Source organism: Gallinula chloropus (genome assembly GCF_964237585.1).
Source record: "Gallinula chloropus genome assembly, chromosome: 2".
In the NCBI taxonomy this organism is placed as follows: domain Eukaryota; kingdom Metazoa; phylum Chordata; class Aves; order Gruiformes; family Rallidae; genus Gallinula; species Gallinula chloropus.
In genome coordinates this window covers 97,898,706-97,926,094 of record NC_140086.1, presented here as the reverse complement: position 1 = coordinate 97,926,094, position 27,389 = coordinate 97,898,706, and the positions used below count along the sequence as shown (strand labels likewise).

The 27,389-nt window shown below is 40.8% G+C and overlaps 1 protein-coding gene across 1 annotated transcript in view; it reads right to left on the bottom strand.

The window, feature by feature from the left end:
* Positions 1-27,389, bottom strand: part of CDKAL1 (CDKAL1 threonylcarbamoyladenosine tRNA methylthiotransferase) — a 414,385-nt gene that overhangs the window by 224,679 nt on the left and 162,317 nt on the right. Inside the window, exon 9 of the mRNA XM_084280398.1 lies at positions 3,998-4,101. Within this exon, the coding sequence (XP_084136524.1) occupies positions 3,998-4,101 (104 nt within the window). The remainder of the gene's footprint in view (positions 1-3,997; positions 4,102-27,389) is intronic.

Sequence of the window (27,389 nt, the reverse complement as noted above, 5' to 3'; positions counted from 1 at the left end):
CATCTCTTTTTAATCAGCGGATTTAAGTCAATTTTATGCCTATACAAATAATCTGAGCACGTTTGTAGATTATTACAGGTTTCTCATCTGCTGTCATCTAGTTACCACTTGCAGCAGAGCAGTAGCCTTTGTTTTTACAAGAGTGAAATTCAGAGCAGAAAGACGAAGCTTTGGACTCAAAAATGCACTGAAATAAATACCTTCTTACCCACACACTCTCAAAACCCAGCTGATTAATGAAGTCACGGAGTTAAATTTTGACTAAAAAGCCCAGGAGTTTAAAAAAAATATCTTCAGAAGTCATGTTGGAGACAGACATTGAGAAAGGCGATGACTGCCGGGCACCGCCGGGCAGGTTCCGTCACACGGGCACGGCTGCTGGCGCATACGCTATCACTAATGGCCCAAGGCCGCTCCACTGGCTACTGGAAAGGCCTTGAGGCCAAGTAACACAGCACATTCTGCAGCTTGGAAACACGCCCCACGTAGAAGCATCCTACCCTGTGGCTGCGGTGCAGAAGTGGCTGGAGTAAAATTGGGGAGTATCTGATCGCTCCACTAAAGCCAGTTCTGGCAATATACAGCTGCTAGAAAGACTGCTCCTAGATGTCAGCTGCAGCCTTGCCAAAGCACGATCCCCTGAATAAAGCATTTCACAGAGCTTGATCTGTGCTGAGATTTAAGGACCTGTAACAAAATGTCTTTAAATACAGCTCTCCTAACCAATTTTCAGCGCGTCCCACAACTGAAACTTCCCACCTTTGGGGCCCATCAAGCTGTGTGCTGTAAGAATATGTACACACAAATGACAGCAGTCTCCCTTTCCTTACATGACTTGATCCCACATCTATGCAAAAACATCGCACACTTCTTCTAAGACACTTCAGTTCTCCTATGAACAATTCCAAAGTGGAAAAACGTTTTATCCTACATCTGGACTGCTCCATATTCTTCACTGGAGCTTCAGCAATACAGCTTTGGACAGAAGTGATTGGGGAAGAGACTGCGGCTCGGTAACTCAGCAAGAACTTCGCTAATGACTTTGAATTGCTTAAGTCTTTCACGGGATTGATGAAGTTCCTGCAGCCCAGCTGCAACATGCTGGCAGCAATAAATTCTCCATACCCTGAAAACTGTATCTCACTATTTCACGCCAAGTATGTAAAAGCTGGAGGCAAAGCTTGCCGATTTACAACTCAGTGCTTGCTTCCTTCCTTGTGTCCTCTAACAAAGGTATTCGTGTGAGGCCAAACAAGAATAGAACTCCCTGGAGATGCCTGCTGTGAGACATGTCATAGCATTTCTTCAAGAAATTTCAAAACAATAGCTTACAGGCAAGTTTTTCCATTAGGAATCAAGTTGTTTTGAAAGAGTCAATATTTATAATAAAGGCCACTGTATAACAGATGAAATGAATTACTGAATTTTCAATCCAAATGTACAAGAGTCAAAGTTCAAAATACTTGCCAAAATTTCACACTTTCCATCTGCAAAGACAAACAAAACTCAAGATTTTTCTTTCTTGTCATATCAAGCAAAGACATCTTGATGTTAATGATAATCTCGACTTTAGGGCATATAAATACAACTATAATGGGATAAACAGGTCTGATTTTTTTTTCTTTCCAGACATGCAATAAATCTAAACAAAATTTAAATAGCTAACCTAAGAAAGACCGTAATCCTGACTGTATTACCTGTATCTCCTCTTCATCATATTCCCTTCCTGAATTCCTCAAAGTTTCTTTGGAACATTTAAACAGTTATGTAGCACTATAAGAACACTACTATTGTTATACTACTTACAATATGAAAGCATTTCAGAGTTACACCTGAACGAGATATAAAGAATGCAGCATTCCTTTTCTACCTACGTGTCTCAATATCACCAGGCAATTACTTGTGTCTGGTAATTACTGCATAACAACAACCATAACCATCAAATGGCAGCTTTGCTCCTGCACAGTGACTACTTACCAGCTTCAAAAATCCCCTGCCTTGTGCTACTGAAAATGTGTAGCTTTTGGAAAGGTGATTCCTGACCTGCTCCTCCACCAAAACAGTGCATGCACTTCATACATCTTCTATTGCAGTTACCAACCATGTCATGATTTGCACACAGGTTTTAGAAACTTGTCTTACTACACAAGGAATCCGAGATGTGACAGGGTTCCTGCGTATTGTAACAGCCAATCCAATTCACCTCAGCAACAGCATCAGTCCTACAAACTAAATTTTGTGGCAGTCACACATAAGCTGCGCGGAAGGAAAGGGAGGAGGTTGGTTTTGAACAGAAGCAGAAGAAAAAGACAATCCTCAGTGAGAATTTCTGTGTGGGTGATGTAGAACTAAGAACTTCCGAATGTGGGCTTTGATTTGGGAAACGACTCTTCCTTGCATACCACTGACAGGAATAGTCTGAAAGTTCATCACTGACCTGAAACAGGTTCATTACAGATCCCTAAATAAGGATGCATTTAAAAACACGTTAAGTAGGAGGTCTCCAATAATTCAACTAAAACAGCTGCAACACTCAGAGCCGCAAGTGACACCCAATGCATGCACTGTTTGCGCATGCACAGAGGATGTGACATCCCATGTTCTGCTTATTACTCTACTTCTGATTCAAAGTATTTGGAACAAAAATAGAAGATGATGTTATACCTGGATTACCTCAGAATTATTTTTTATATACCTTTAATTTTCAACATGGCTCACAAATGCCAAGAACACCTGTGTCCTTACATAGGCTGCATCAAAAATAAATAGTGGCATTACTTGGAAACCTCATATGTTTGAAACATGGGTACAATGTAGATATAAAGAAAAGATACTGAAGTACAATAAAAAGCTATCATAGCTACCAGATATGCAGTAGATTTAGGCAGATCCTGGAACAGAGCACTGTACTGCAGGAAAAAAATTTTATGTCTGGTTGGATCCCTGTGACGTGACCAAAATTCTATTGAATTGAAAAGCTGGTACGTTTTGTATGGCTCACAGAACATCCCCAACTCCTCCAGAGCTCCTCCAGACATAGCAATGTATCCTTAAGCACAGTTCTAAGAATCCCAGGGAGGTTTAGGAAATTTGTTGTTGAGTGAAAAAAGTTACTGTCTTCCCCTTTAAGGAATAAAATGACCAAATATTACAGTTTCCCCATCATCATGACAAAACGCTCAGAGAACTTCATTTGAGCAAGCCTAGAGTCAAAATTAAATACTTCCTATGGTAGGACTACATTTTGGAAATAGCAGAGTACAATAGAATGTATGTATGACTTTCTGCCACAAAGGCACCACCCAACACGGGTACAACTAAGAACATAAATTACCACATGTCCTGGTTTTGGGTGGGGTAGAGTTCATTTTCTTTCTAGTACCCAGTATAGTGCCGTGTTTGGGAGTTCGGATGAGAGCAGTGCTGGTAACACACCGATGTTTAAGTTAGTGCCAAGTCAAGGGCTTTTCAGCTTCTCAAACTGACGTGCCAGTGAGGAGTCTGGGGAGCACAAGAAGCTGGGAAGGAACACAGCCAGGATCCCAACTGACCAAACGGATATTCCTCCATTCCATACAATGTCAGGCTTAGTATGTAAACCAGGGGCAAAGCTGGCTGGAAAGGGAGCAGAGCACTGCTTGGGAACTGGATGGGCATCAGTCAGCAGGTGGACAGCAACCACATCGTGCATCACTTGTTCTGTATATTCTTTTGTCATAATCATCATCATTATTAATATTATTTTCATTAATAATATATTTTACATTCCTTTTCTGTGTTATTAAACTCGCTTCATCTCAACCCACACATTTACTCTTTTTTTGACTGATTCTCTCCCTCATCTCACCGAGAGGAAGGAGTGAGTGAACATCAGTGTTTGGTTACCTGCTGGGTTAAACCACAACACTTGAACAGAGCCATTTTGTATCATGATCACCACATGATCACCTGGTACACTTCAGAGACTGATTTTTATTGGTTGGATAAAACCCCTTACCTTGAAAAGACTGCTTGGCTCTCTTCACTAGTTCTTCAATTGGGTAACTTGCTAGATCTCCTCTGGCATGCTTAGTTTTGCAGTAGGTACATGCGTTGAGACACCTGTTTAGAAAATTTAAAAATATTCAGGTTTTAGACAAGAAAGCTTTTATATGCACAGCTACATTTATTAAATACATCTGGAAAAAATGAGCTTTTATATCTATGACCAGAAAACAGTAGGATTCTCTTTTAAAATCAACAAAATAACAAAACTGGTTTGAAAAGTGCTTTATCCTCCTATATTCTTGAAGTGTCCTTCACATCTGTATGAAAGGTTGATAAAATCATCAGTGGAAGACACACACAAAATCCAAGAGTGTGAATTTACGTATTTTTAGAAAGCTATAGCAGGATTAATAATTGTTCATTGAATCTCCGGGCTTCCATTCCTGCTGTTACATAAAAAAAGCCAATCTGAACAAAGAAATAAAGGAAAAGAGTCTGGAAAGATTTTAAACACAGAATATATTCTTGAAAGCACATCTGAGTTAATTTTTCCTTCACTCATTTGGTTTGCGTAAGCAAAGTAAATAATGAAGACAGCGTCACAGGCTAGAAAGACAGCTTGGTACAGAAGACTGGGGAGTTAATGAAAAACTCCCATAAAAAAGTGAAGGAACAATGTGAATGCTTTTCATTTACCTGACAATGTAGTAAAGGCAGACTAATCCAAAGTAAAAGGATGGAAAGATCAAAATGAACAAACAGAACCGAATATTAGTTGCATGTTCTTTTTAGATTAGTCTTTAGATCCTGGTAGTGCCAAGGATTTAATAAGCAGAATGTTAAATGGATTTTGTTGCACTTCTTCCCCCCCCCCCGCCCCCATTTAAAAGGTAATATCACCCTACAGCTTTTTTAGATTAAAGAACTCAAACCTCTAAAACCCCACAAAACTGAAAACCCACCAAGTTATAAATATTACTCTTGTTCACCGTTACCAAAACATCTTAAATTCTGTCCGTTTTTAGAACCAAGAAGCCACAGTTGCAACACCATGAAGCATCCAGGTGCCAGAGCAGGCTAATGCTTGAGTTACAGGAGTACTGCTGGAGAACATTCAAAGCAATCATGAAAAGGCAAAGATAGCACTGGGCAGCTTCAGAAGAAGTTACCAGCTACCAGACCGTGTCTACTACTTGCATTCTATCATGATGACTTAGCAGGTCTGTGGCCAGGTAATTACTGCTTTGCAAACTTTCACTGTGCAAGATCTAAAGCTTGTTTAAAAGTAGCATTTTAAATCTAGAAAGTAGAAGCAGATAATCAGTTTATACTTTCCTCCATGCATCCTATTCAGCAAAAGAAAATGTTTCCTACTAGGTCACTGGCCACAAAGGGCTCTCCCTCACAGTCCAGGGGATATTAATTTCTCCCCCTGCTTCTATTACTCTTTCAAACCCCTTCGATTTTTCCAGGGTTGCAGTGCACGTCTCTCTTCCCCACCCCCTTTTTCTTTTCTTTGTTAGGTTTTTTTGTTTCTTTTTAAAGCACAACTCACCACCCAACCCAACACCTAGTTTCTAAGCAGGCCCACTGTCACACACCTTTCCCCTCTACATCATTCCTTAAGCCAGGCCAGCTTCTTTCCAGACAGCTACACAAAACCAGCAGCGGACCAGTGATGTGTATGGTCACATCCTAAAGTGCAACACTAAACCTGCCTATGGTAGCCTGCCACGGTTTGTCGGTGGGGGCTAACAAGCCAGGCTCCCTCCCCCTGAGTGGGACAGACCCATCCGTGACTCTGCTCCCCAGTAAGTGCCAGGATGGCAAAGCACTGCAGGCAAACTCCTATACCTTCACAAGGGCACCTCACAGGTGATCTCGCTGAAGCCAGTGTTAGGTACCTGTAAGAACTGTTCATGAGGGCATGTAGCAATAGGGTAATGGTTTTAAACTAGAAAAGGGGAGATTTGGGTTGGGTATTAGGAAAAAATTCTTCACTATGAAGGTGGTAGATCACTGGAACAGGTGGCCACATCCTTGGAGATATTCAAGGTCAGGCTTGATGAGGCTCTGAGCAACCTGATCCAGTGGAGAGGGCCATGCTTACTGCAGGGGGGTTGGACTAGGTGACCTTTAAAGGCCCCTCCCAGCCTAACACATTGTATGATTCTACAGTTATCGGCCAGCTCGTAAGATCACTCATTGTGGGTTACTGCACTTCAGCAGCTGAAGGACCCAGCAGAAGCCCTGAAAGTCAGCACTCATCACAGCTCTTCCAGTGGTGCACATGGAAATGCTCCAGCAGTTACACAGCCAGGTTTATAGTTATGCCCCAAGTAGAGCAAGTAAAGAAGAGCAATTACTTGTCACACACAGGTTGGGTTTTTGTTTGGGGTTTATTTGTTCTTTGGGTTTTTTTTTTATTTCTGATTATTTTTTTTTTTCAATTTTGCTTTCATTCCAAGGAAACATAAAATCCATTTCATAGCAGACATGTTCTTTCAACAGCAACACACAAAGGCACGGTTTATGTAGATAATAGCTGTAGTAATCTTTGGTCTCTCCAGGTCACCAAGAGATTTAACTTGCAATTCCTGCCCCATGACACCCAGGTTATTTTAACACCAGCCCTTCTACTCACAAATGAAATTTTTGTTAGCCATCAAAAAAAGAAAGACAAAACTTTTAAATCCCATTTGTGCCATTTTTATTCATTCCAACTTGGGAAAAAAATGTTTCAGGCTACATCTGACCAATAAAAGGATGCAGATTTCAAATACTTGTAAAAAAGCTAACTAACCACTTCATAAAATTTTCAAATTTACCTATACTTGAAAATATAAATTTAAAGAAAACCCCTAAGTATAATAAAGCATCTGTGGCATTTTTTCCCCTAGTAAGACAGCCTCTACTCCAGGTTCCCAACAAAACAAATTATTCATGGGTCCATGATGCCACATAATCATACCACAGACAATCAAGTGGAAAAAGGCTGTTGGGAATGCTGAGAATTGGAGCGCTGCCTCTCACTAAGGGGCATGAGCCTGCAAGTGGATTGTCTAAAACCAGCCCAATGGCTAAAGCACTCATCGAAACAGGTTTGGGTTGGAAGGGACCACAAAGCTCATCTAGTTCCAAATCCCTGCCATAGGCAGGGACACCCTCCACTAGACTAGGATGCCCAAAGCCCCATCCAGCCTGGCCTTGGACACTGCCAGGGAGGGGGCAGCTACAGCTTCTCTGAACAGCCTGTGCCACGGCCTCAACATCCACACAGGGAAGAAGTTCTCCCTAATGTCTAATCTAAACCTACCCTCCTTATGGTTAAAGCGATTCCCCCTTGTCCTATCACTCCAGGACCTTGTAAGTAGTCCCTCTCCAGCTTTCCTGTAGGCCCCCTTCAGTTACTGGAAAGCTCCCACAAGGTCCCTGCAGAGCCTTCTCTTCTTCAGGCTGAACAAACCCAACGCTTCATAAATTATTTTTTCCTTAAAAACTAGCTTTATCACAGCTAAAGCTCAAATATATGGGACTAAAAAGCCAACTTTTGCTAGTATTGCAAGAGAGTTTTTTGCTTTGTGTTCAACTGGAAGCCTCCTTGGAGCATTTAGGTTGTATTAATACAGGTCAAAGCACTTTCGCACAAAGAAATTACAGACATTTACAGAAGCCATTATTAACGGTCATTGTGTTTGTAATTATCAACATGCTTTGGATAAATTCTGTAGCGACTCCAGAACAAAAACACCAAGTCCTGGTTTTCCAACATACTGAACTGATTAAGGTACTTTGAATTATTAACCTCTTACTTTGAATTATTAACCTTTAATCATCTATGTGCCCAAAACACAGAACTATTTCACAGCAAGGTAAAATACTATCCACGGACAAATTACTACCATGTGTCTAATTAAAAACTTTCTGAACATGTTACCAAACTGAATGTCATCAACAATTTTGTTGTAGACATAGGAAATAGTCATCTTCACATTGTTTAGCTAGCATGTGCTCTTGTTGTGCATTAGATTAAGCAGACTCCTCGTTTTCAAAACAGCAATATTCCCCATAAAACACACACTCAACATGAAAGGCCATCCCTTACACGTGGAACTAATTAGGAGTAAAAATAACTTATGCCACAGCAGACAAATACCGACCTTCCTTCAGTGGGACTAATCAGTGAATTTAGGCAGCAGATGGGAAGGACAGTACAGGCATGAGGTACAAAATCCTGGTTGCCCTTAATGGGACTCATGCCCTCAAGTTTAATGAAGAGAGGATTCCACCCTCAGATATGGAAAGCATAACACATCTTTTATCCAAGGATTGGAAAGCAGCTCAATGGCAGACTGTGGTGTGCCATCAGCATGCTAGTCACTCGTGCTTGATGTGATTGACCAAGAGCAGGCATCTGTGAGCAAGATGGGAGAGCTGAATAGCTGCAACAGCGTCATATGGCAGAAGATCCCTGCTGCTCTGCAGGTGGGTAATTTCTCAGAAAGGGGGGGGGGGGGCTGCGCTACTGCTGCCTTAATTTCCTGAATAAGCCTGTAAATTCTTGCTTGGTATCAACCTGATCAGCTGGTACAAATAAGCAAACAAGCAAGCCAACCAAAAAACTAAACCAGAACCCAGTCATCAGGTGGTCTTCTCTCAAACTAGAAATTTGCAGAAATAAAGTAAAATACCATTAATCACAAGTCAGTGCCCCGACATCACTGGAACATCACAGCAGTACAAATATAGAGAGATTGCTCATCACAGTCACCCGCGCCATCTCTCTGCACCTACCATCAGACTTCCTCAGAATGCCTCAGTAATTCCAGCACAAGAATACTTCACATTAGCAAACTGTGGTTTTCCTGAATAGGGATCGTGATTTGCTTGCTTCAAAATACAGTTTACAGAAGAGAGAGAGGCTTTTGTAAGATCCTTTCAGTGTTTCTATCAAATGTATTTTAAAAAAATCCCTTTGCAGGCTTGACCAGAAATACATGAGCCCAGCAGATGAAACAGGGATGGATACAAGTCACAACTTACTAAACAAGAGGTAGAATTACAGCAAATATTTTTCTCTTTAGGATACATAGTTTTGTATGCCTAACAGCATTTATACTATATTTATAGTTAAGTATCACCCTATAGATTTAAATGGCAAGAATATTTCTTATATTTTCCCTCTACAAATGCTACTTCATACTTCCTAATTTTCTAAATTCTGTCTAGCTGAAGTGCATTGGATCAGGAGCAAATTAGTTTACAGAAGCAGCCCATGCCCGATATGCCTGACTTCTTTTCAGGGAACTCCTCTTTTGCTTGAGGTTTACACATTCTGCTTTAATAAAGCTTTTCAACCCCCTAGGACAGGGAAGATGATTTCCTGCAAAAACTCAGAGCATGGGGGATTGTTTTCACTTTTGAAAGATTCGGATTTAAAATCCTTTTGAAATGGTGGCAAGCTATTTCTCATCAGGTCTAATTAGCCTTAGCAGCAAACCCCATTATCACAAATACACTGTTTCTATCATCAAAGCTTGTTCAGACTGAGCTTGGACACCAGCCACAGTGGCTTTACTATATAGATGCTCTTGATTTTACAACATTTTCTAGATGATAAAATGAGGACTTGTCTGAAATTATCTTTGAAGGCAACTGTTTTACAAATTGCTCTGAACAATCAACGCCAATGTAAGAAGAAAAAAGCCTCTCAAAGTTTTTTTCTAAAACAGGATGACCTTTCAAGAACCACTTATACAGTGAATGGGACTACACATGTTCTTCCCCAAGTAAGGTGCCACTCTGGGATGCCATTTTTAATTTCCCATCCTGTGTTCCACAAAACGGGAACAAAGTGTGTTAGAATTTTGTTCTTCCAAAAGCCTCTGAAACTAGTTTTTTATTTGGTAACCTCACTAGTTACTGATCTAAAGGAATTTTGAGAGAAGGCAGCTCAGTTAGCTTGATAAGTTATAAAATGATTTAATTTTGTACTTTAAATATTTGCATTTTGTGAAACTGAATTCCTACAGTCAAGTGCAGGTTATTTAAAGGTCACAGCTATGCAGGTATGTCATCATACATTCAAACTCGTTCCCTTTACGACCAATGATTTCATACCAGGAAAATAAAGTGCTTTTTTTAGCATTTGACTGAAGAACTTCTTGATTAACTATTCTGCCCACACAGTTCTGCAACTGATTGAATTAATTTAATCAGGCCTTCTAAACTGATATGACAAGGTAAAACAGCCCATTGCTACGCTGCACAGACCTGCACTCCCCCTGGCCTGACCCAAACTGGTGCATTACTAGATGCTTACTGGAAACTTCAATGACTTTTATTTATTTTTCCTCTGCACTTCAAACTAAAGCCCCATGACTCAGAGGGACATACATTATTTTAGAAGCATTTCCTAGTAGCTGCTCAGCTGTGCGGATCACAACTCTGGGGGCAGATTGTGACAGTCATTAACATGAAGAAAGCAACTCAGCTGGAATAGCACAGGTAGATAAATGAGGTTCTGTGACTGCACAGAGTGGAAAATGCCACAGCACTGGAACTACAAGTAATCGATTCCCTTCAACACTTCATAAAGAGCAACAGTATTCAGAAGATGATGAGTCCTGGCCTCCGTCAAACAGCAGTAACGAAGGTGATGGAAACAAAGACCTATGACAGAAAAACCTTAGCTAGAAATTAGAACCCTGCTCACAGCTAACCCCAGAGACACAGTAGCAGAATACCCCAAACGTCACTATTTCAGCACACACGGGCGACTGGTACTCTCAGATCCTTCCTAATGAACAGCAGGGACTGGAAAATTACCTCTGAGGACAGCATTCTTGGAGGCTTGCTTTAATTTATAAAGTTTCAGAGAGCTCTAACTTGACAAATGCCTTAGTACTGAAAGCATCAAATAGCATAATTTTATTTAAAAAAAAAAAAACAACCCAAATCTCTACTGGGGGAAGATGACTTAACATCACTTAGAGCAAATGTGCTGCAAACACTAATTGGGTTAGTAACGAACAATTTTGTAAGGTTTAAAAAATTCAGCTTTCAAAGTTTTCTAACAAAATACTAAGGATTAAATTAAAACTGATTTCTACAGTGTGTGTGGGGGGGGGGGGTGGGGGGGGGGGGGGGACACAACAAGAACATTTAAGGTTCCATTTCAGGAATGAAGCATCTCAGCAGATGTCCTCGAGTGAAAGGAGAAGGGTAAGGGGAGACAAGTGTCTTTCTATAAGCAGCACACTACATTTACCATGCATCTACACAACGTTAGCAGCTCCTGAATCGCCCACACAGAAAACAGGGCAGAAAAGCAGACCACTGCCTCCAGTAAGAGCTATTGTTTTTACTTCCTGAATGGCTTTTGGGACAGACCCTTTTCCAGGGGTGAAATCTCACAGGAAACATTAGGCTGCAGTGGATTCCATAACATGTGGCAGGTACCACACAGGGATTCTTGGGATAAAAAGGTATTGTTTTTGTCCTGGTCAAAACATCCTGGGGAGAATAAAAAAATTTTTTAAAAAAAGTTACATTTCAGCAGCTCTGAAACTACCAGGCTTAATTTAGAATTTATCTGACATGGCCATCAGACCAATTTCCAAAAAAAGTATTTATAAAATGTCTGTGGGAAAGTGGGTCTGAATTGTCTGGGCAATATAATGGAAAGAAGTGCATAATAAAAACAGACTCACCGTTTTTAATCTAAGACAGAATCCCTTCCCGATGATTGTGTCTACACAAAGCTTCCTGCCCCAAAATGTTCTCCTGGCTGTGGCAGCAGCAGAAATGCTACAAGCTCCCATGTGAACAAGGATCTAAGCATTATCTGCAATTAATACTATGTTGTTGCTTTTAAACGTCACCTCTGCTTTGGGATAGATTGGTTAGTCTTGCTGAAAAGATAAAAAAGGTGTACGTGCAGCAGCAAAGTCAGTTGTACACGCCTGTACACAGCTATTCTGATAAGAATCCAGTGGCTGATTTCTCATAAAACCAGAAATTTAAACCACAGGCCTCATGTTTGCATTTAAAAGTCTCCAAGGGGATTTTTGGAAGCAAATTAATCCCCTCTGCAGAGTTACAGAGCCGAGTCAGTCAGATTACACTCACAGACACATCTTCCCTACTGCTCACACACTTCTTAAAGAAAATGCAAGTATACTGCTGAATAATTAGGGGAACTAATTTGAATAATTAGGCAAACTAACATTTAGAAATTATTTGTATTTGGTAATGATATTGTTGGAACATATTTCAATATATTTTGCAGAATTTAAAAGCTTAGAGGCAGCAAAGAAAATCGGGCCTTTCATTATTAAGCCAGCAATCCTCAACTTCCCCATCTGCTCTGCTTCTCTAAAATTCTCCCCTTCTAATGATGATTCCTCAGCAGCAGTTTTCTTCTATTTCACTTCCCCCCCGCCCCCCTCCCATTTTCTTCACTTTTTCCAGTTGTCTTGCATTCAGTGCCCGTTACGCTTGTAACTCTCCGGTGGTGTCCTCGTGTCCCAGTGACTGGAACAGTCTGACTTTCTTCCAGCTAGCTGGCTGGTGTTTGTATGCTTTGATTTCCTCTTTAACCACTCAAGTCTGTGGTGAATCTGAAACTTTTCCAGCCAGCTCTGACAGAAACCATAACTTGCTAGCTTTTTCTTTCTACTTTTTTTTTTCCTTTTCCCCCTTTATTTTTGTTTTAAGCACAAAGACAACTAGTTTTTGCCTGGTCAGACCTAAGATGATAAAAATTCTCTTTTTTTTTTTTTCTTTTTTGTCACCCCCATTGCAACTCGGATAGTTGCAGTCAGTCATTTGAAAGAGAATCAGAAGGGCCGTGACTAAAGCACTTAATGCACAAATCAGCACATTAAAAACAGGCCACAGAGCCCCTTGGGGACTCGGGATCTAAACAGCCTTCTAGACATTACAGCCTGGAAAATATACAAGAGGCAACTCCAGCCATCAAAAGCAAGACTTAACAATAAAAAGGAAAGGACAGACAAAACACAAAGTAGCTCAGCAATTCAGTTGTTTACAGGCCTTAGTCAACACTTAAATGGAATTTTTCTTCATATTTCCACTGCCACGTTTGGCTACGACATCATCTTTGCCACGGCTGACTTGAAACGGTCATTCTACTTTTAAAAAGTTCTTAAAAAGACTGGGGGTTTTGCACTGGCTGCACGTGGGCTGTTGAGCAGACCCAACAAGCCAACATACCCAAGAATATTACCATCTTGTTCAGCAAACACCACTCAACAACTTCCCTGCAGAAATGCTTTCACAAATAACTTTGATGACATTGCACTGCAAGACATTTGCTTGCTTTTATAAACATGGCTTAAAATGACATTTTCCTCCTGAGGCCAACTTGTTTGAAGCAAAAGACATGACCTGACCTTGCCTTCTACAAAGAAGTAACTGACCTTGTGGGAGGGCAGGGAGGCTGAGGATGACTACAGAATCATAGAATATGTAAGGTTGGAAGGGACCTTTAAAAGCCATCTAGCCCAACCCCCTGCAGTAAGCAGGGACATCTTCACTGGATCAGGCTGCTCGGAGCACCATCAAGTCTGACCTTGAATACCGCCATGGATGGGACCTCCACTACCTCTCTGGGCAACCTGTTCCAGTGATCTACCACCCTCATAATGAAGAATTTTTTCCTAATACCCAACTTAAATCTCCCCTTTTTGAGTTTAAAACCGTTTCCCCATGTCCTACTGCTACATGCCCTCATGAACAGTTCTTCCCCAGTGTATACCTTTGATTTCAGACAGGCCTTTACCAGAGTCTCCCATAGAATCCTTTAAGCCAAATTGCTGTGATACAGACTAGATGATTGGACAAGGAGGTAGGTTACAAACTGGGTGGACAGTTGGGTTGTGGTCAGCAATGCAAAGTCTGGTGGCTGGTTAGCATTGGTGTTCCTCAGGGGCTGATGCTGTGACCATTTATTTCATGACTTTACTGATGCAGGTCTAGGAAATGTAATGCATCTGCAGAAAATCCCAAGCTGAAGGTGGGGGAAGCAGTTCACAGGCTGGAGGGCAGAGTTGCCCTTCAGGGGGATACCAACAACCTGGAGAAACGGGCAAAAAGGAACTTCATGAGATTCACCAACAGCAAGTAAGAAGCCCTACATCTAGGACAGAGTAGCCCCTGGCAAAAGTGTAGGTGGGGAGAGAATTGAGTGGCTAGAAAGATGCCTTGTGGATAAGGTCTTTGGGTCCAGGTGGGCAGCACCCTGACCATGAATCAGCAGTATGCCCTCTATAGTTAAGAAGGCCAAATGGGTGCACTTGTACTGTGCAGCTAGACTGTACCCTCAAGAATGAAGCCAACAGACAGAATTATTAGTGCCCTCTGTTTGGCACTTGTGAGATGTCATCTGTAGTGCTGTGTCTGGTTTTGAGCTCCCTGGAACAAGGCAGACATTGACAAAGTAAGATGTAGACAGAACAGCCACCAAGATGACTGGGAGGCCCAGACACATGACACACAAGGAGAGAACTGACTCACTCATGGTTAGCACGAGGAGACCTCACTGCTGTGTACAAACAGCTGATGGGACCATACAGTCAAGTCACAGCCAAGCTGTTCTTGGAAGGTTCAAGGACATGGTATCAGAAACGATGGACACACGTTGTCATCAAGGAAACTGTGATTAGATTAGTATTTTACCATGACAGGGTCAAGTACTGGAACAGGCTGCACCCCAAGCTGCTCGCATCTCTGAGAGGCTGGAACCCAGCACCACCACTGTTCCTTTCCAGAGCCCAAAGACTTGCTCTGCCCCAGGATTACGTGTGTCTACGTGGATGACTGTGCACACACATACACGTAAGAGGCACACACGCACAAGCAGCACAGCATGCTTCCAACACCACAGGAAGCTCACGTTCTGCTACAGCTGGAAGATGAGAAATCAGTGTAGGGAAGGACCAAGTCTGCCCTGTAAGGAAAACTAGAGCAGAACATGAAATGAGAGATAGCACAACAGTATCAACATTTAATAACTTTAATTTCATTTGTTATCAAACACATTTGGAGTGTGACACTATCATAATACTCACATGCTGTCCATAGGGACACCACAGCACTCTGAGAGCTAACGTTAACAGAGAAACAAGTATGGCAGAGGTTTTAGAGCAGATAGCCAGCATATCAATCATAAACAAATCATTCCCAAGCACATCACTGGAACTACAGCCAGCTGAGAACTCACACAGAAAAAATAAGTAATAAAAGAATTGGACCACTCTTATTGTAAAGACAATGAAAGAGACATCAGTTCTGTGCAAATTAGCTTTCCACTTTCATCATGTTCCTCCAGAGGGTAAAGGATAGAGGGAAGGGGCACTGTATCCATACGCTGAACACTAAGAAAGTGTGGGGGGTGTGCATGCTCTTCCATGTCCATGGAGCTGTGACCTGCCATTTAAAATTGCACATTGTTTCCTGTCACCCTTCACCTTTATACAACATTAGTCAATAAGCTTTGAAGCTTTATGCAGTCATACTGGTAGTAACTGCACAAAGACTATAATCTAAGTCCCTTGAGTAGAGTATACTTGTGCTACCCCATATTCCTCTGAAATGTTCGAATCATAACCCAAATCACAAACAAGTCTTAAAAAAAAAAGGGAAATTCGTCCCTTTTGTTATGACCAGTTACTTCACTTAACTTGAATTCACTTAAGAATCCTGAACTCTCTTCTGAAAACACACTTGCACCACGTGTAAATTAAATTGATGGGGTAAAAGCACCTGTCCATACTGCATAAACAACAAAAACAGGCCTTTCCATGAACAGATGTGCAATACACTGTTGTATGTGCTCATGTCTAGGGAAGTTGATACCCACTATGGAATCCAAGTTTCTAGTCTCACTAGACTCGCTTTGCTTTTCAGATGAGAATTATTCCCTCTGGAAAATAAAGCTGATCAGACTAACACAAAGCCACTGTATTTACTGAGTATTTATGGTACTACTTTCACAATTTCATTTCAATAGGGACAGCTATTTTATCCACATACTGACTGCATAAGAAAAATAATTCAACATATAATATTCGATAACAGTCCTAAAATACTCAACATATACCTGAGCTAAACCCTAGATAGTCCTAAAGAAAGAACAGGAGGACAGCTGATACCAGAATTCTAAGTGGAGTTAGGTATCTTTATGAGACCTTACTTAGGAGTAAGGGATATTTTAAAAGAATTTTGATACTTAAAACAGTTTAGACACAACTTGTATATAAACTCACTGTATTTAGAGAATAAGGGACAAAACCAATGAACTCTAATCCACAGCTATCATGTTCAGAAGAGGAGATGCTATGACCAATGAAGATACAACAGTAAAACACAATCCTTCAGACTATTTTCCCATCTCAGAGGCACAGCATCTAAAAAAAATACCTCACAGCAAGTGCCATCATTTCACACCAACTTCCATTTTTCAAAGTATTTTTAGAGCATTTCACAAACTTTCTGTTCTTTTTAGTTGACTGCTATTTTCTTAAGAGGTATAGCTTCACCCCTGTATTTTACTTTAATACTATAAGAGTACACCTCACCACTGCACTTCCACTCAAAGAAGCAAAGGCTGTTGAGTACATAAACTGCTGGAGCGAACTGGTGACACAGGAATAGGGCCCAGTTTCAGTGTAATGATTAAAATTCCCGTTAGTGTCTCTGCAATAACTTCAGCACCTGCCCGAATGGAAAAGAACACCTACGTTAGGTGTTGGCTGGTTCGGAAGCGCCTGCTCCAGCCTGGCTTTCAGTCGGGGTGCAAGGGATGTGCACCTACTGCACGACAGGAGCATGTACCGGCGCAAGAAGGGAACCTACACAAGCAAGGACGGGAACTACACTGCACTGAGCACAAGTGCTGTATTACTTCAGTACTCTCACCTACATGTATTTCTGAACTCGGAGTATGTGGCCTGTTTCCACAAGCCCCAAAACTGCTAGATAAGGATTTAAACACGTCCAGGAAATGCTTCTGAACATCAGCTGCAGACAGAGCAAGGCTCCCGGGCAAAGCCATTATTTCTTTACAAACTGCAGATACAAGTCAACAAGCCCAAGATGAGCTTATGCCTTCTGTTCAAGCAAAATGGACAAGCCTAGTGCAGATCCCAATACTAACCCTTCAGTCAGAATTCAAAGGCTGTTTAAGTGTTTACAGTGTGCTTGGCGAATGGACGTCACTGTTACTGTGAATTACAGAACTGTAAGCTAATTCATTTAACAGTGATGAACTATACACCTGACCTTTCCCAAAGATCTTGATACATAAATAGTCCAACCTGTAATAGTGTTTTCCCTCTACCACTCAAAACATTCATTTAAAGTATTGCTCATTTGAGTGCTAAATTGAAAACAAAATCTCTAAAGTTCTTACATTTTATTTCAGTAAAAAAAATTCTAAAAACAGAAGAGAAAACTTTCACTATCTATTTGAGTGGTCATATTAAATCAGTATACTACGTTACCCAAGCCTGCTATCTAGAAAAGTAATTCAAGTACAGTTTGGAGAAGGGGGGAGGAACCCAAAACAAATAAAACCCCCTAACTTGAAGCAAAAGCCCCCCACAACCCTCTACTCCAACAGTAAAGGGAGTTCTTCTTTAAGGTCTTTAACAAATGATCTTAAACTGCTGGAACACAGGAATGTGAATGACTAAACAAACCCCTGAGTAAACATTCCCCAGCTGCAGTTTTCAGCCTAATACCAAGTTAAAATGTGGATCGTCCACCTACATTCTGCAAAATGATTAAACTTCAGAAGCAAAGCAACATTATAAGACATACGTGACTCACAAACATACTCACTGAAAACAAAAACCACTAGACATTTGTCTCTTAGAAACATAAAAGACACCAAGTCTGGCACCAGTCTGCAATGCAAGAAAGACCATGTGATACTTAGACACTTGTGTATTAGTTTAAAAATAAGCTAGATAAGCATGTGATGAGTGACAATTTTGTACTTGACCTTTGCTTAAATAGCTCTTTTTCACAAAGTCCACACACATATCAACAGAATTCCTAACAAAAAAAAAATAAAGAAAAGCTAAAACTCTACTTCTGCCTTGAAGATAAACTCTAAAACCAAAATTCTACACAGTTACTTTAAGAAAAATAAAAACCGTATGTTTTTCAGGAGGAATTCAGAAACAGAAGAAAAAAGGCAAAAAAAAAAAAGGCAAGCATTGAAGTCTTCTTGTAAAACAAGCTGATGAAATTCAGCATGCTAAGTTACACAGTACAGAAGCTTGGGGTTCGTACTTCCACTGGGAATATTTCACTCTGCCTAGCAGGCAAGGAATTTGGAAATCAAGTTCCTCTTTCCTGAGGCTGAACAGGCCTACAGGAATGCCCAAAAAATGTTTTTAAGTCAGGAAACGGGGCTGCATTTTGCATGGGATGGGGAACCCTTAGTTTAGAGTATTACTTTTTAAAGTGTCAAACCACAACACCTCTGATGTGAAGATCTCCACCAGTATTAAGCAACTGCACTAACACCCACTGTATTTGTCTCTCAATCCTTGTGGGTTTTCCTGTTGCTGTCTCTATTTATTTAGATATCACAACATCACAGAGTGGCTGAGGTGGGAAGGGACCTTTGGAGATCATCTAGCCCAAGGCCCCACTACACAAAGGGGAGACAACCAAAGCAGGCTCCTCAGTACCATGCCCAGACAGCTTTTGAGTATCACCAAGGCTGGAGAACCCACACCCTCTCTGGGCAGCCTGTTCCAGTGTTCAATAACCTCTACAGTAAAAAGTTTTTTCTTACATTCAAATAAGATTTCTTGTATTTCAATTTCTGACCATTTCCTCTTGATCTGTCCCTGGGCACCACGAAGCAGAGCCTGGTTCCATTCTTCTTGCTGCTCCTACAGATCAGGTACTTCTACACAGTGAGAAGATCCCCCTGAGCCTGCTCTTCTCTAGGCTATCAGCTCTGCTGATATGTCAGATGTTCTGAGCCATCAATCTCCTTCATGGCTCTTCAGCAGACCCATTCCAGTCTCTCTGCATCTATCTTGTGCTGGGGAGCCCAGACCTGGATCCAGCACTCCAAGTGTCTCACTGGGGCTGAGATGAGGGGAAGGATCTCCTCCCTCTACCATCTGGAGACGCTGCTGAGTGCAGCCCAGGAGGTTGTTGGCCACCTTTGCTGCCAGGGCACGCCACTGGTTCAGGTTTACCATTTACTTATATTTGTGAAAAGAAGACTTAAAAATGTGGTTTGCACTTTTTAAACAGAAGGTAACGAGACATATGCAACAGTGCTTGGTATTGTAGGCTCATCTCACAGTAAATTTTGTGCTTTATCTAACCAGGTGCGACCATGACAGTGGATGATTTAGGTTTCAGGGCCAAAGCTGTTAACTGCATTCCTAGCAGCACAAAGCATTCCTTTAGGCATCTTTCTCCACTCCATTCAGTGTATCCAAGATACAGAGTAATGGAAGTCACAGAATCATAGAATTATCAAGGTTGGAAAAGACCTTCAAGATCATCAAGTCCAACTGTTAGCTCTAGACCACTGAACCACTAAACTGCCTCCCCAAGCACCTCATCTACCCAGTTTTATACACTCTGAGGGATGGTGATTCCACCAGCTCCCTGGACAGCCTGTTCCAATGCTTCACCACTCTTTCAGTGAATAAATTTTTCCTAATATCCAATCTGAACTTCCCTGGCACAACTTGAGACCATTTCCTCTTGTCTTATTGCTAGCCATTAGGGAGAAGGGGCCAACATTTGCCTCACCACAACCTCCTTTCAGGTAGCTGTAGAGTGTGATATGGTGTCCCTCAACCTTCCCTTCTCCAGGCTGAACAGCCCCAGCTCCCTCAGCCTCTCCTCATAAGACCTGTTCTCCAGACCCTTAATCAGTCTAGTTGCCCTTCTCTGCACCCTCTCCAACACCTCAATGTCCTTCCTATACTGTAGCACCAAAAAATGCACATGGTACTCGAGGTGCAGCCTCACCAAGACTGAGTAGAGGGGCAAGATCACCTCTGCTGGTCACACTGTTCCTGATATAGGCCAGGATGCTGTTGGCTGCCTTGGCCACCTGGGCAATCTGCTGGCTCATGTTCATCCAGATGTCAATCAACACCCCCAGGTCCTTCTCTGCTGGGCACCTCTCAAGCCACTCTTCTCCAAGCCTGTAGCACTGCCAGGGGTTGTTGTGGCCGACATGCAGGACCTGGCACTTGGCCTTGTTGAAACTCATACCATTGGCTTGGGCCCATCAATCCAGCCTGTCTAGGTTCCCAACCATTCCTGACTGAAAATCTCCATAAAAAGGAATTCTGAAAAGGGTAATAAAACATTGTAACCAATTATGACCAAAAGAGGTTAGAAATGAAAAAAGCTTAAATTTTACTTCTTACCACCCCCCCGTAGTAACCACTCTTTTTCCTGAAATCAAAAGCAAACATAACAATGGCAAAGACAATGTCTCTCTACCTCAAACAAGTCAGACAACTGAATTCCATTTATAAGACTAAATCCTGTTTTAAGTAAAGCTGACACAATCCCACCAACAGGGGAGCCTGGTTTCTGGACTCCTTGGCAGCAATACACAGGAGCAAGGAGTAAAACACCGGCTTTCAGCCTTGCAGTTCTGTCTGCAATAAAGGAAATTAACAGGAATCACACCCAGAGTTCCACTTTTCAACATGCAAGCACGTGCTGCCAGGGGAAGTTCATCTCCATTCACACTCGTGCTATACAGGACCACAGCATGAGTCCCTGAAGACGGAAATAAAGCCAAAGGAAAAGATTAAGTACAGGACTGAGGACCTGCCTCTTTGACAAGACTATGACATACATGAGCTAATACTACACTGTTGACTATAACTGTCCTATTTAAGCTCAATCCATATAGATCTGACATGTTTGTTAAGATGCTTTATGTAATGATGAATCAGGAGCTCCAGCAGACTTAAACACTTCAGGAACAGTACTGGAGATACTGAAGGCACCTTTTACTTCAGGGAATTTTTATAGACTATTGACATGCTTCCAAGGGAGACAGTGACATACCTGATCTTAATTTTCTAGACACAGTACTCAGTGCTCATTTGACTGAAGCCTTCTGTACATCTTGCACTATTAGAGTGGAAGGGAGTAACACCTGTACAAGCCTCACTCCATACTCAACAGACCATAACAGGTACGAGCATGCTGAAAAAAAGTTAGACAACTATTTCTTGTTAGAGGCTAAATATGGAACTAAGATCTTATTTTAGCACTTCTTTTTTTTCTTCCTCTCAATTGAGTCTGGACTTGGAAAAAACAAGGATGACAACTTGAATAAGGGAACTAGCGGGTGATGTCTGTAAAGACAGAGGGAACATTTAAAAAGGTCTTTTCCAGTCAGTGATTTAATCTAGCTCACTTAATTCCAAAGACAAGTATGAATCGGAATGGGAGGAACGGTCTGCAAGCACTCCTCAAATGTTCACTCCTGTATTTGTGTTGTTCTACTTGGAAAGAAACCATCTTCTAGATAACCCCCCCCACACACACACATTTCTCCATGCTGTCACGCAACTGGTATCCAGTTGATGGAAGCAGGAATTCCCTTTTGTTTGTCGTGACTTCCCACCCCCCACTCCCCATTCACTGAAGTAGTACTGCATGGTGCTCTGCAGCACAGAGGTGCAGAAACATCTCAGTATTTTGGGGGATCTACTTAGTACCCTTAGTTCCTAAGGGAACTTAGTTCCTGGAGGGAACAGAAACTCAGGAGTTTAGTTTCATATGTACTAGTAGATATTTAGTAAAACACATTTGATTTAGCCTTGGTGCAATGAAAAAGCTAAACCCACTGGTCAAAAGAAAATTTAAAGCAAATGTTCCAACAGCTTTTTATTAAGCCACCCTGACAGAGAAAAAAGTTGTGTGTCCACAAAAATTCACAACTCTATTGCATAAATTCCACACCTGGGGGTAGGGGACCCTTCAACTGCCTCTTTTAAACTTATTTAGTCTCAGTATAAATACTAACTCTCCTATCATGCATCTTGGAGTAAAAGCAAAAGGAGGAGGAGCACAGATATCTGCTTTAGGCATTTCACATTTCATTAGACTATTTGGAGCACAAATAAAACTATTACTTATTTCGCTCCAATTTGGTTTGACCATTAGGAATTTGATAATTTGTAAAGACTGTATCACACTTCAGGAATGACAGTTAATAATACTAATGCAGGAAAAAAAATGCAAATTGTGAGACTTCTCAATAATATTAACCCCAAATTTTTCAATTTTCAATGAGAAAAAATTTCAACTCACCCCACAAATCCAAATTTCTAACTGTATTTGCTATACAAGCACATAAAAAATACAAAATACAACTATAACATGTAAATGATCTTAAAAATAAGGACCCTGTTAGCTAACAGGTTAAAACCTCACAGGTTATTTGAACTTCAGCATAAATACCAGAATTGAGTGTTGTTTCAAGTTTTTTCTTCCCTACAAAAAGAAGCCATGTAAAGAAAGATACTCTCACATATAGAATACTCAAAATCATATTTATAATTGTGACCACGTTACATTGGATATGATGACACCTACATTATCTGCCAAGCACAACCTTAATATTACACTTTCAGTTATTATTTGTCCCATGTCACATACTGACCATGGCAGTTAAAATGCCCTATTCCTCTCTCATTTTCAAAACTTATTTTCAAGTCAATTAGAAGACCATAACAACATGCCTTCAGGTACTCTGATAGATAATGACAAAATACACATCTTTTGTTTTGGAGTCCACCCATCTTATTCAAGGATTATCCCTAGGTTAAGCCTAAACACAGATTCTGAGTCTTCTTTCTACACATGCCTTAACACATTTACCTGCCAGGTGTCCAAAAAACAAAAAAACCCCAAACCCAGAAACTCACCTTGCCCTACAAAGGCACAAGTGACACTTCAATCAGACCCTTTGACAAGTTGTCTTCATTTTAGGAAGGCATATTATCACTAGCAAAAGACGTCACATTTCTAGGCCATTAGAAGTTATCCAATCCTGCTGATGAGCAGTGGAGACACAGGGACTTAACTTTAAACACTGAAGTTATAGAACACTTGAAAATAGGCCTGAAACCCCCCAAATTATGAGTAAGTATGAGTGCCATTAAACCCCCCAGAATTATGAGTACATAAAAGCACAGACACTTTCAGCAAAGACAGTATTTTCATTCTTTTCAAAACAATGGCTTCTCTAGTCCTTGTGTTTTTTTCTATTGGGGGAGGGGGAATGTGAAAAGCTGGGACTAAAGGCAACACTACATCAATTAAGTATGACATACAAGTTTATTTCTCAGTATTTACTGTAATCTGAGAAATTAATAAAATGCTCCTCAGGATTCTGTCCAGATTTCCCTTAGGAAATATGTATGTGGGCGTTAAGGAGAAGGGACGCAAATGAAAGCTCTTCTCAACAAGGAGGAATTTATCTCCAACCTCAGAAAGCATACTGATGTCAGAATTACGGATACATGAAATTGCAAACCACTTCAAAACTATCTCATCTTATTCAAGCAGACCAGGACACGTAGCTTGTTGTGGGATCCAAACCCACTTCTGTAAGTAAGCATCTGCCAAAAGGCAGGCAGGGCGCTGCCTTACCATACTGTGTGCTAACCTGTAATCAGGGGCCAGTATGTTCAAAATAATAAGGAATGTAGCACTGAAAGGAGCAACCTGAAGCTGTAGGAAGCTATTTATCATAGACAAACCAAACCAAACAAAAAAAATAAATCCCCCTCCCACCCCTTTCTCTCCACATAGTTTAACTTGAAAATTTGGGATTGTGTTAAATTCTGGCTACATTTCCCTCGGGTTAACAGAACCCTACAGTGTGGGAAGCCACCTACTGACGAAGGAGCACAAATATGCCTGAAGCTGCCCAAAGTTTTAATAAGATGACGCAGTTGGAGCATGTGATTACTGCTGTTTTTCCCACTGACTTGCAAGTTGTGCGGTGTACCGGCACTGCAGAGAGTTGCATAGTGATTTCTGGCAACTCAGAAGATCCAAGAAGACTCATAAAAACAAACTGTGAAATACCAAATACTCTGAACATGAGATGCACAAGAGCAAAAGCACACGTATCAAAACGTATCAGGAAGAGATCTGATGCAGTTTTTAAACTCAGGATGGCACTATATGCAGAAAAAGTTACAGTTTGTGGGGCTGGGAGGAAATAACCTAAGGGAGGAAAACGTGTAAAAATGGAAACAATCAAAACAAACTGTTTTCTTCTAAATCGATGCAGAAGTCATTCAGCAGACTCAAAAGAGGAAGCTTTCACAAACCAGAAAAAACCCAACAAACAGTTGTAGAATTTCTTTGTGCTTAAACACCACTCCTCATTTCTCAAAAACTGAGAGCTCAAGAAATAGCACAGACACAAAATATTGCACAGCAAGAATTCAAGGCCTCTAACGCTTGGTGTGTACAATGTGTCAGTGATTTTGCCTACAGTACAGAACTTCACTGACACGTACCTTCTGACTCCACTGAAAAACATCACCATAAGCAAACAGCATATGATTGGACTGCACAGAGAGCCAAGCAAATGATGCTGCTAGACACGGATTTACTCTGACACACGTCGGCAAAATGCACCATTGAAGAAAGCGGCTCAAAATCCATCATCTTAAGAATGGGAGAGTGAAAAATGTGTGTTACAATACACTTGGCAGTATTCATAGACAGTATGGAATTGCCATTGTGTGTTATTTTGAATAGCAGAATAATGCAAAAAAACCAACTATTTACTGGAGTAATTCTTAGGTGTCATAAGTCAGTAAACTTCATCAAGGATTGGCTGAACATTTCTTGGAACGGGACACAACAGATGCCATTTATTAAAAACACGCTTGTCCTAGATGTATTCAAAGAGCATCTAACAACAGCAACCTTTGATGGCTGGGGGAAGACAGAAACGGAGCTACTCAGGTGAGAGGAGCAGTTCTTTCCCAGCCCCAATCCAACGACTTCCTTTTCCTCTTTCCTAAATTAACCTTTCCGCATCAGCTGCTCAAGGAAGCAAACTAGTAAAGCAAAATGCTTCTCACTTATTTTGCATGAGGAAGCACGGAAGAGCAGGCACCTTCTCAGCAATGGGGTCACAGGACAAGGCAGACACACCGAGAACAGAAACAGCTACGAGCACAACACTCTAAGACAGGAAAGTGAGCCACACCAACTTACCATCTTTTTATGATAAACAACAGATATTTTTTTCCAGGTTCTCTGTGAAATTGCTACCATGTAGCATCTAGAGATTTTATAGCAGACAACTACAAATAATTTTATATTCCATTCTTCAGATACGAATTACTATAATTGCAAGAAATTAGTTGTAACTGAAAAAGCAATCTTTCAGAGACTGTCACCAATATGCTATTTAAATATCTAATTAGGAAATAATGACCTTGGATGTGAGTTACAGTAAGTTGCAGTGGAAAGAGACCCGAGGCAAAAAGTAGACTGTGAAAACTTTCTGTTGTAAACAACTGTTTTTTCCTTTTCTGTCTGTCACAGCAGTGTGTTTGCAAGCTTCGGAGTTCTAGCTTCTCAGATTTTAGGATTAAAATTGAAATGCCTTCCATATAGATAAGCACAACTGTGCCACCCATCATTTTGATTACATACATTGCTTTGTGGAACATGTCAAAGCAGAACAAATGGGTGTCTGGTACATGCTTAGTGTACAGTATAGCTACAATCCCAATATACGTACATGCAAATATTGATTAAATGCAAACAGAAAAGCCTAATGCAAAGGTTTGAATTCAAAAACACATATACTACCTTTCCAAACTTTCTACTGTCTCTGTTTTCTGAGGGTAACTGACATGATAGGATCTGGCATGTCATAGATGTCTGAGCTAAGTACTTACGAGAAGTGTCCTTTTAAATACCGTAAGTCAAGGTAGGGCCAAAACGATTGTATCACTCCCTACTGCCTGAGGAGATCACTCTAAGCATTTATCTCAAATTCAATTTCAAGCAAAAGTAAATATAATATATGGTAATATAATAATTATTTATATAATTACTATGCCATTGTAATCAGAAGAAATACTGTTCGCCTCTCCAAGCATAGTATCAAATAGCATTGAAGTATAAAATAATATCAAATGTAAATCAAAGCATGCATTGATATTGCATTCTAAAATCAACAACTTCCTCTAACCACACTCACTTTGACAAGTAGCTTGAAAAATTAAACATTAAAATACAGAAAATTTATATTTTTTAATGAACTAACTAAATCAAGTAAATAGAAGATACAGAATTCATCCTTGTAAGTATTCATCCAATGATTTTTACAAAATACAAACAGATTTGTGATTCAGATGTATTATTCATTCAAGATAGGGACAGCAACGTTTTAAGAGAAGATAGAAATGTTGCAAACATTGTGGCATGGTTGGATACACAAAAGTATATACTCCGTCACCAATATACCCACATCTATCACCGTGAAACAGTAGGCAGAGCAGTTTTACCCATACCAGAAAGATTTCAATTTTCCATCCCTCTGTGTATTTTCATACAGAAATAACATGGCATGTGGGGATTTGAGGTCACATCAGTAAACACAGAAAACCAAAGAAATAGCGGTGGTTCTGCTGAACTGATGAGATTGTTAATGAAATATCCCGCTAATTTCAGCACAGGAGGGCAATGGCTTCACAAGCTCTCAGACTTAAGCCACAACATCTTTTTCTAAGCACAGATATTTTGATATGGTTTCAAGATAGTGCCTCCAGAAAACTCCTCCCAGCTATAAAGGAGTCAGAGATGATGTGAATGCACAAACCATTTTCAGAGGAGGACTCACAGGTGCAGATGATGTTTGCTGAAAACAGGAAAAGGTGATCGAAATCTAGCTCAGCCAGTTCCATTAGCCAAAAATCTGGGCAGGTACCAAAGTCCACTGCAAGAACTCAAGGATTTAAGTCACAATTTGGGCCTCTTTTCATGGCCTTACCAAACAGTAATTTGATACTGTAATTAGAAAAATTCTAGGAGATCCTAATTGATCTCTATACTACTTGGCTAAATACCCATTTGAAGTAACAAGACAATCGCCCTTCAGACAGGCTGGACCACGGTAAACATGCAATTAATTAGCACAGAGTGCTGCTTTATAATCCACAGCCACCTTGCTGATGATCATATTCCCATTCTTAGTGGGAGCTCCACAGTACCAAATAATAGTGGCGACCCACAGTCGCTCTGTGGTACGTGGGTCTCGTGTAAAAATGGAAAGGAGGGGAAGCACAGCCCCAACCTCCCCAGAACAGAGACTATGA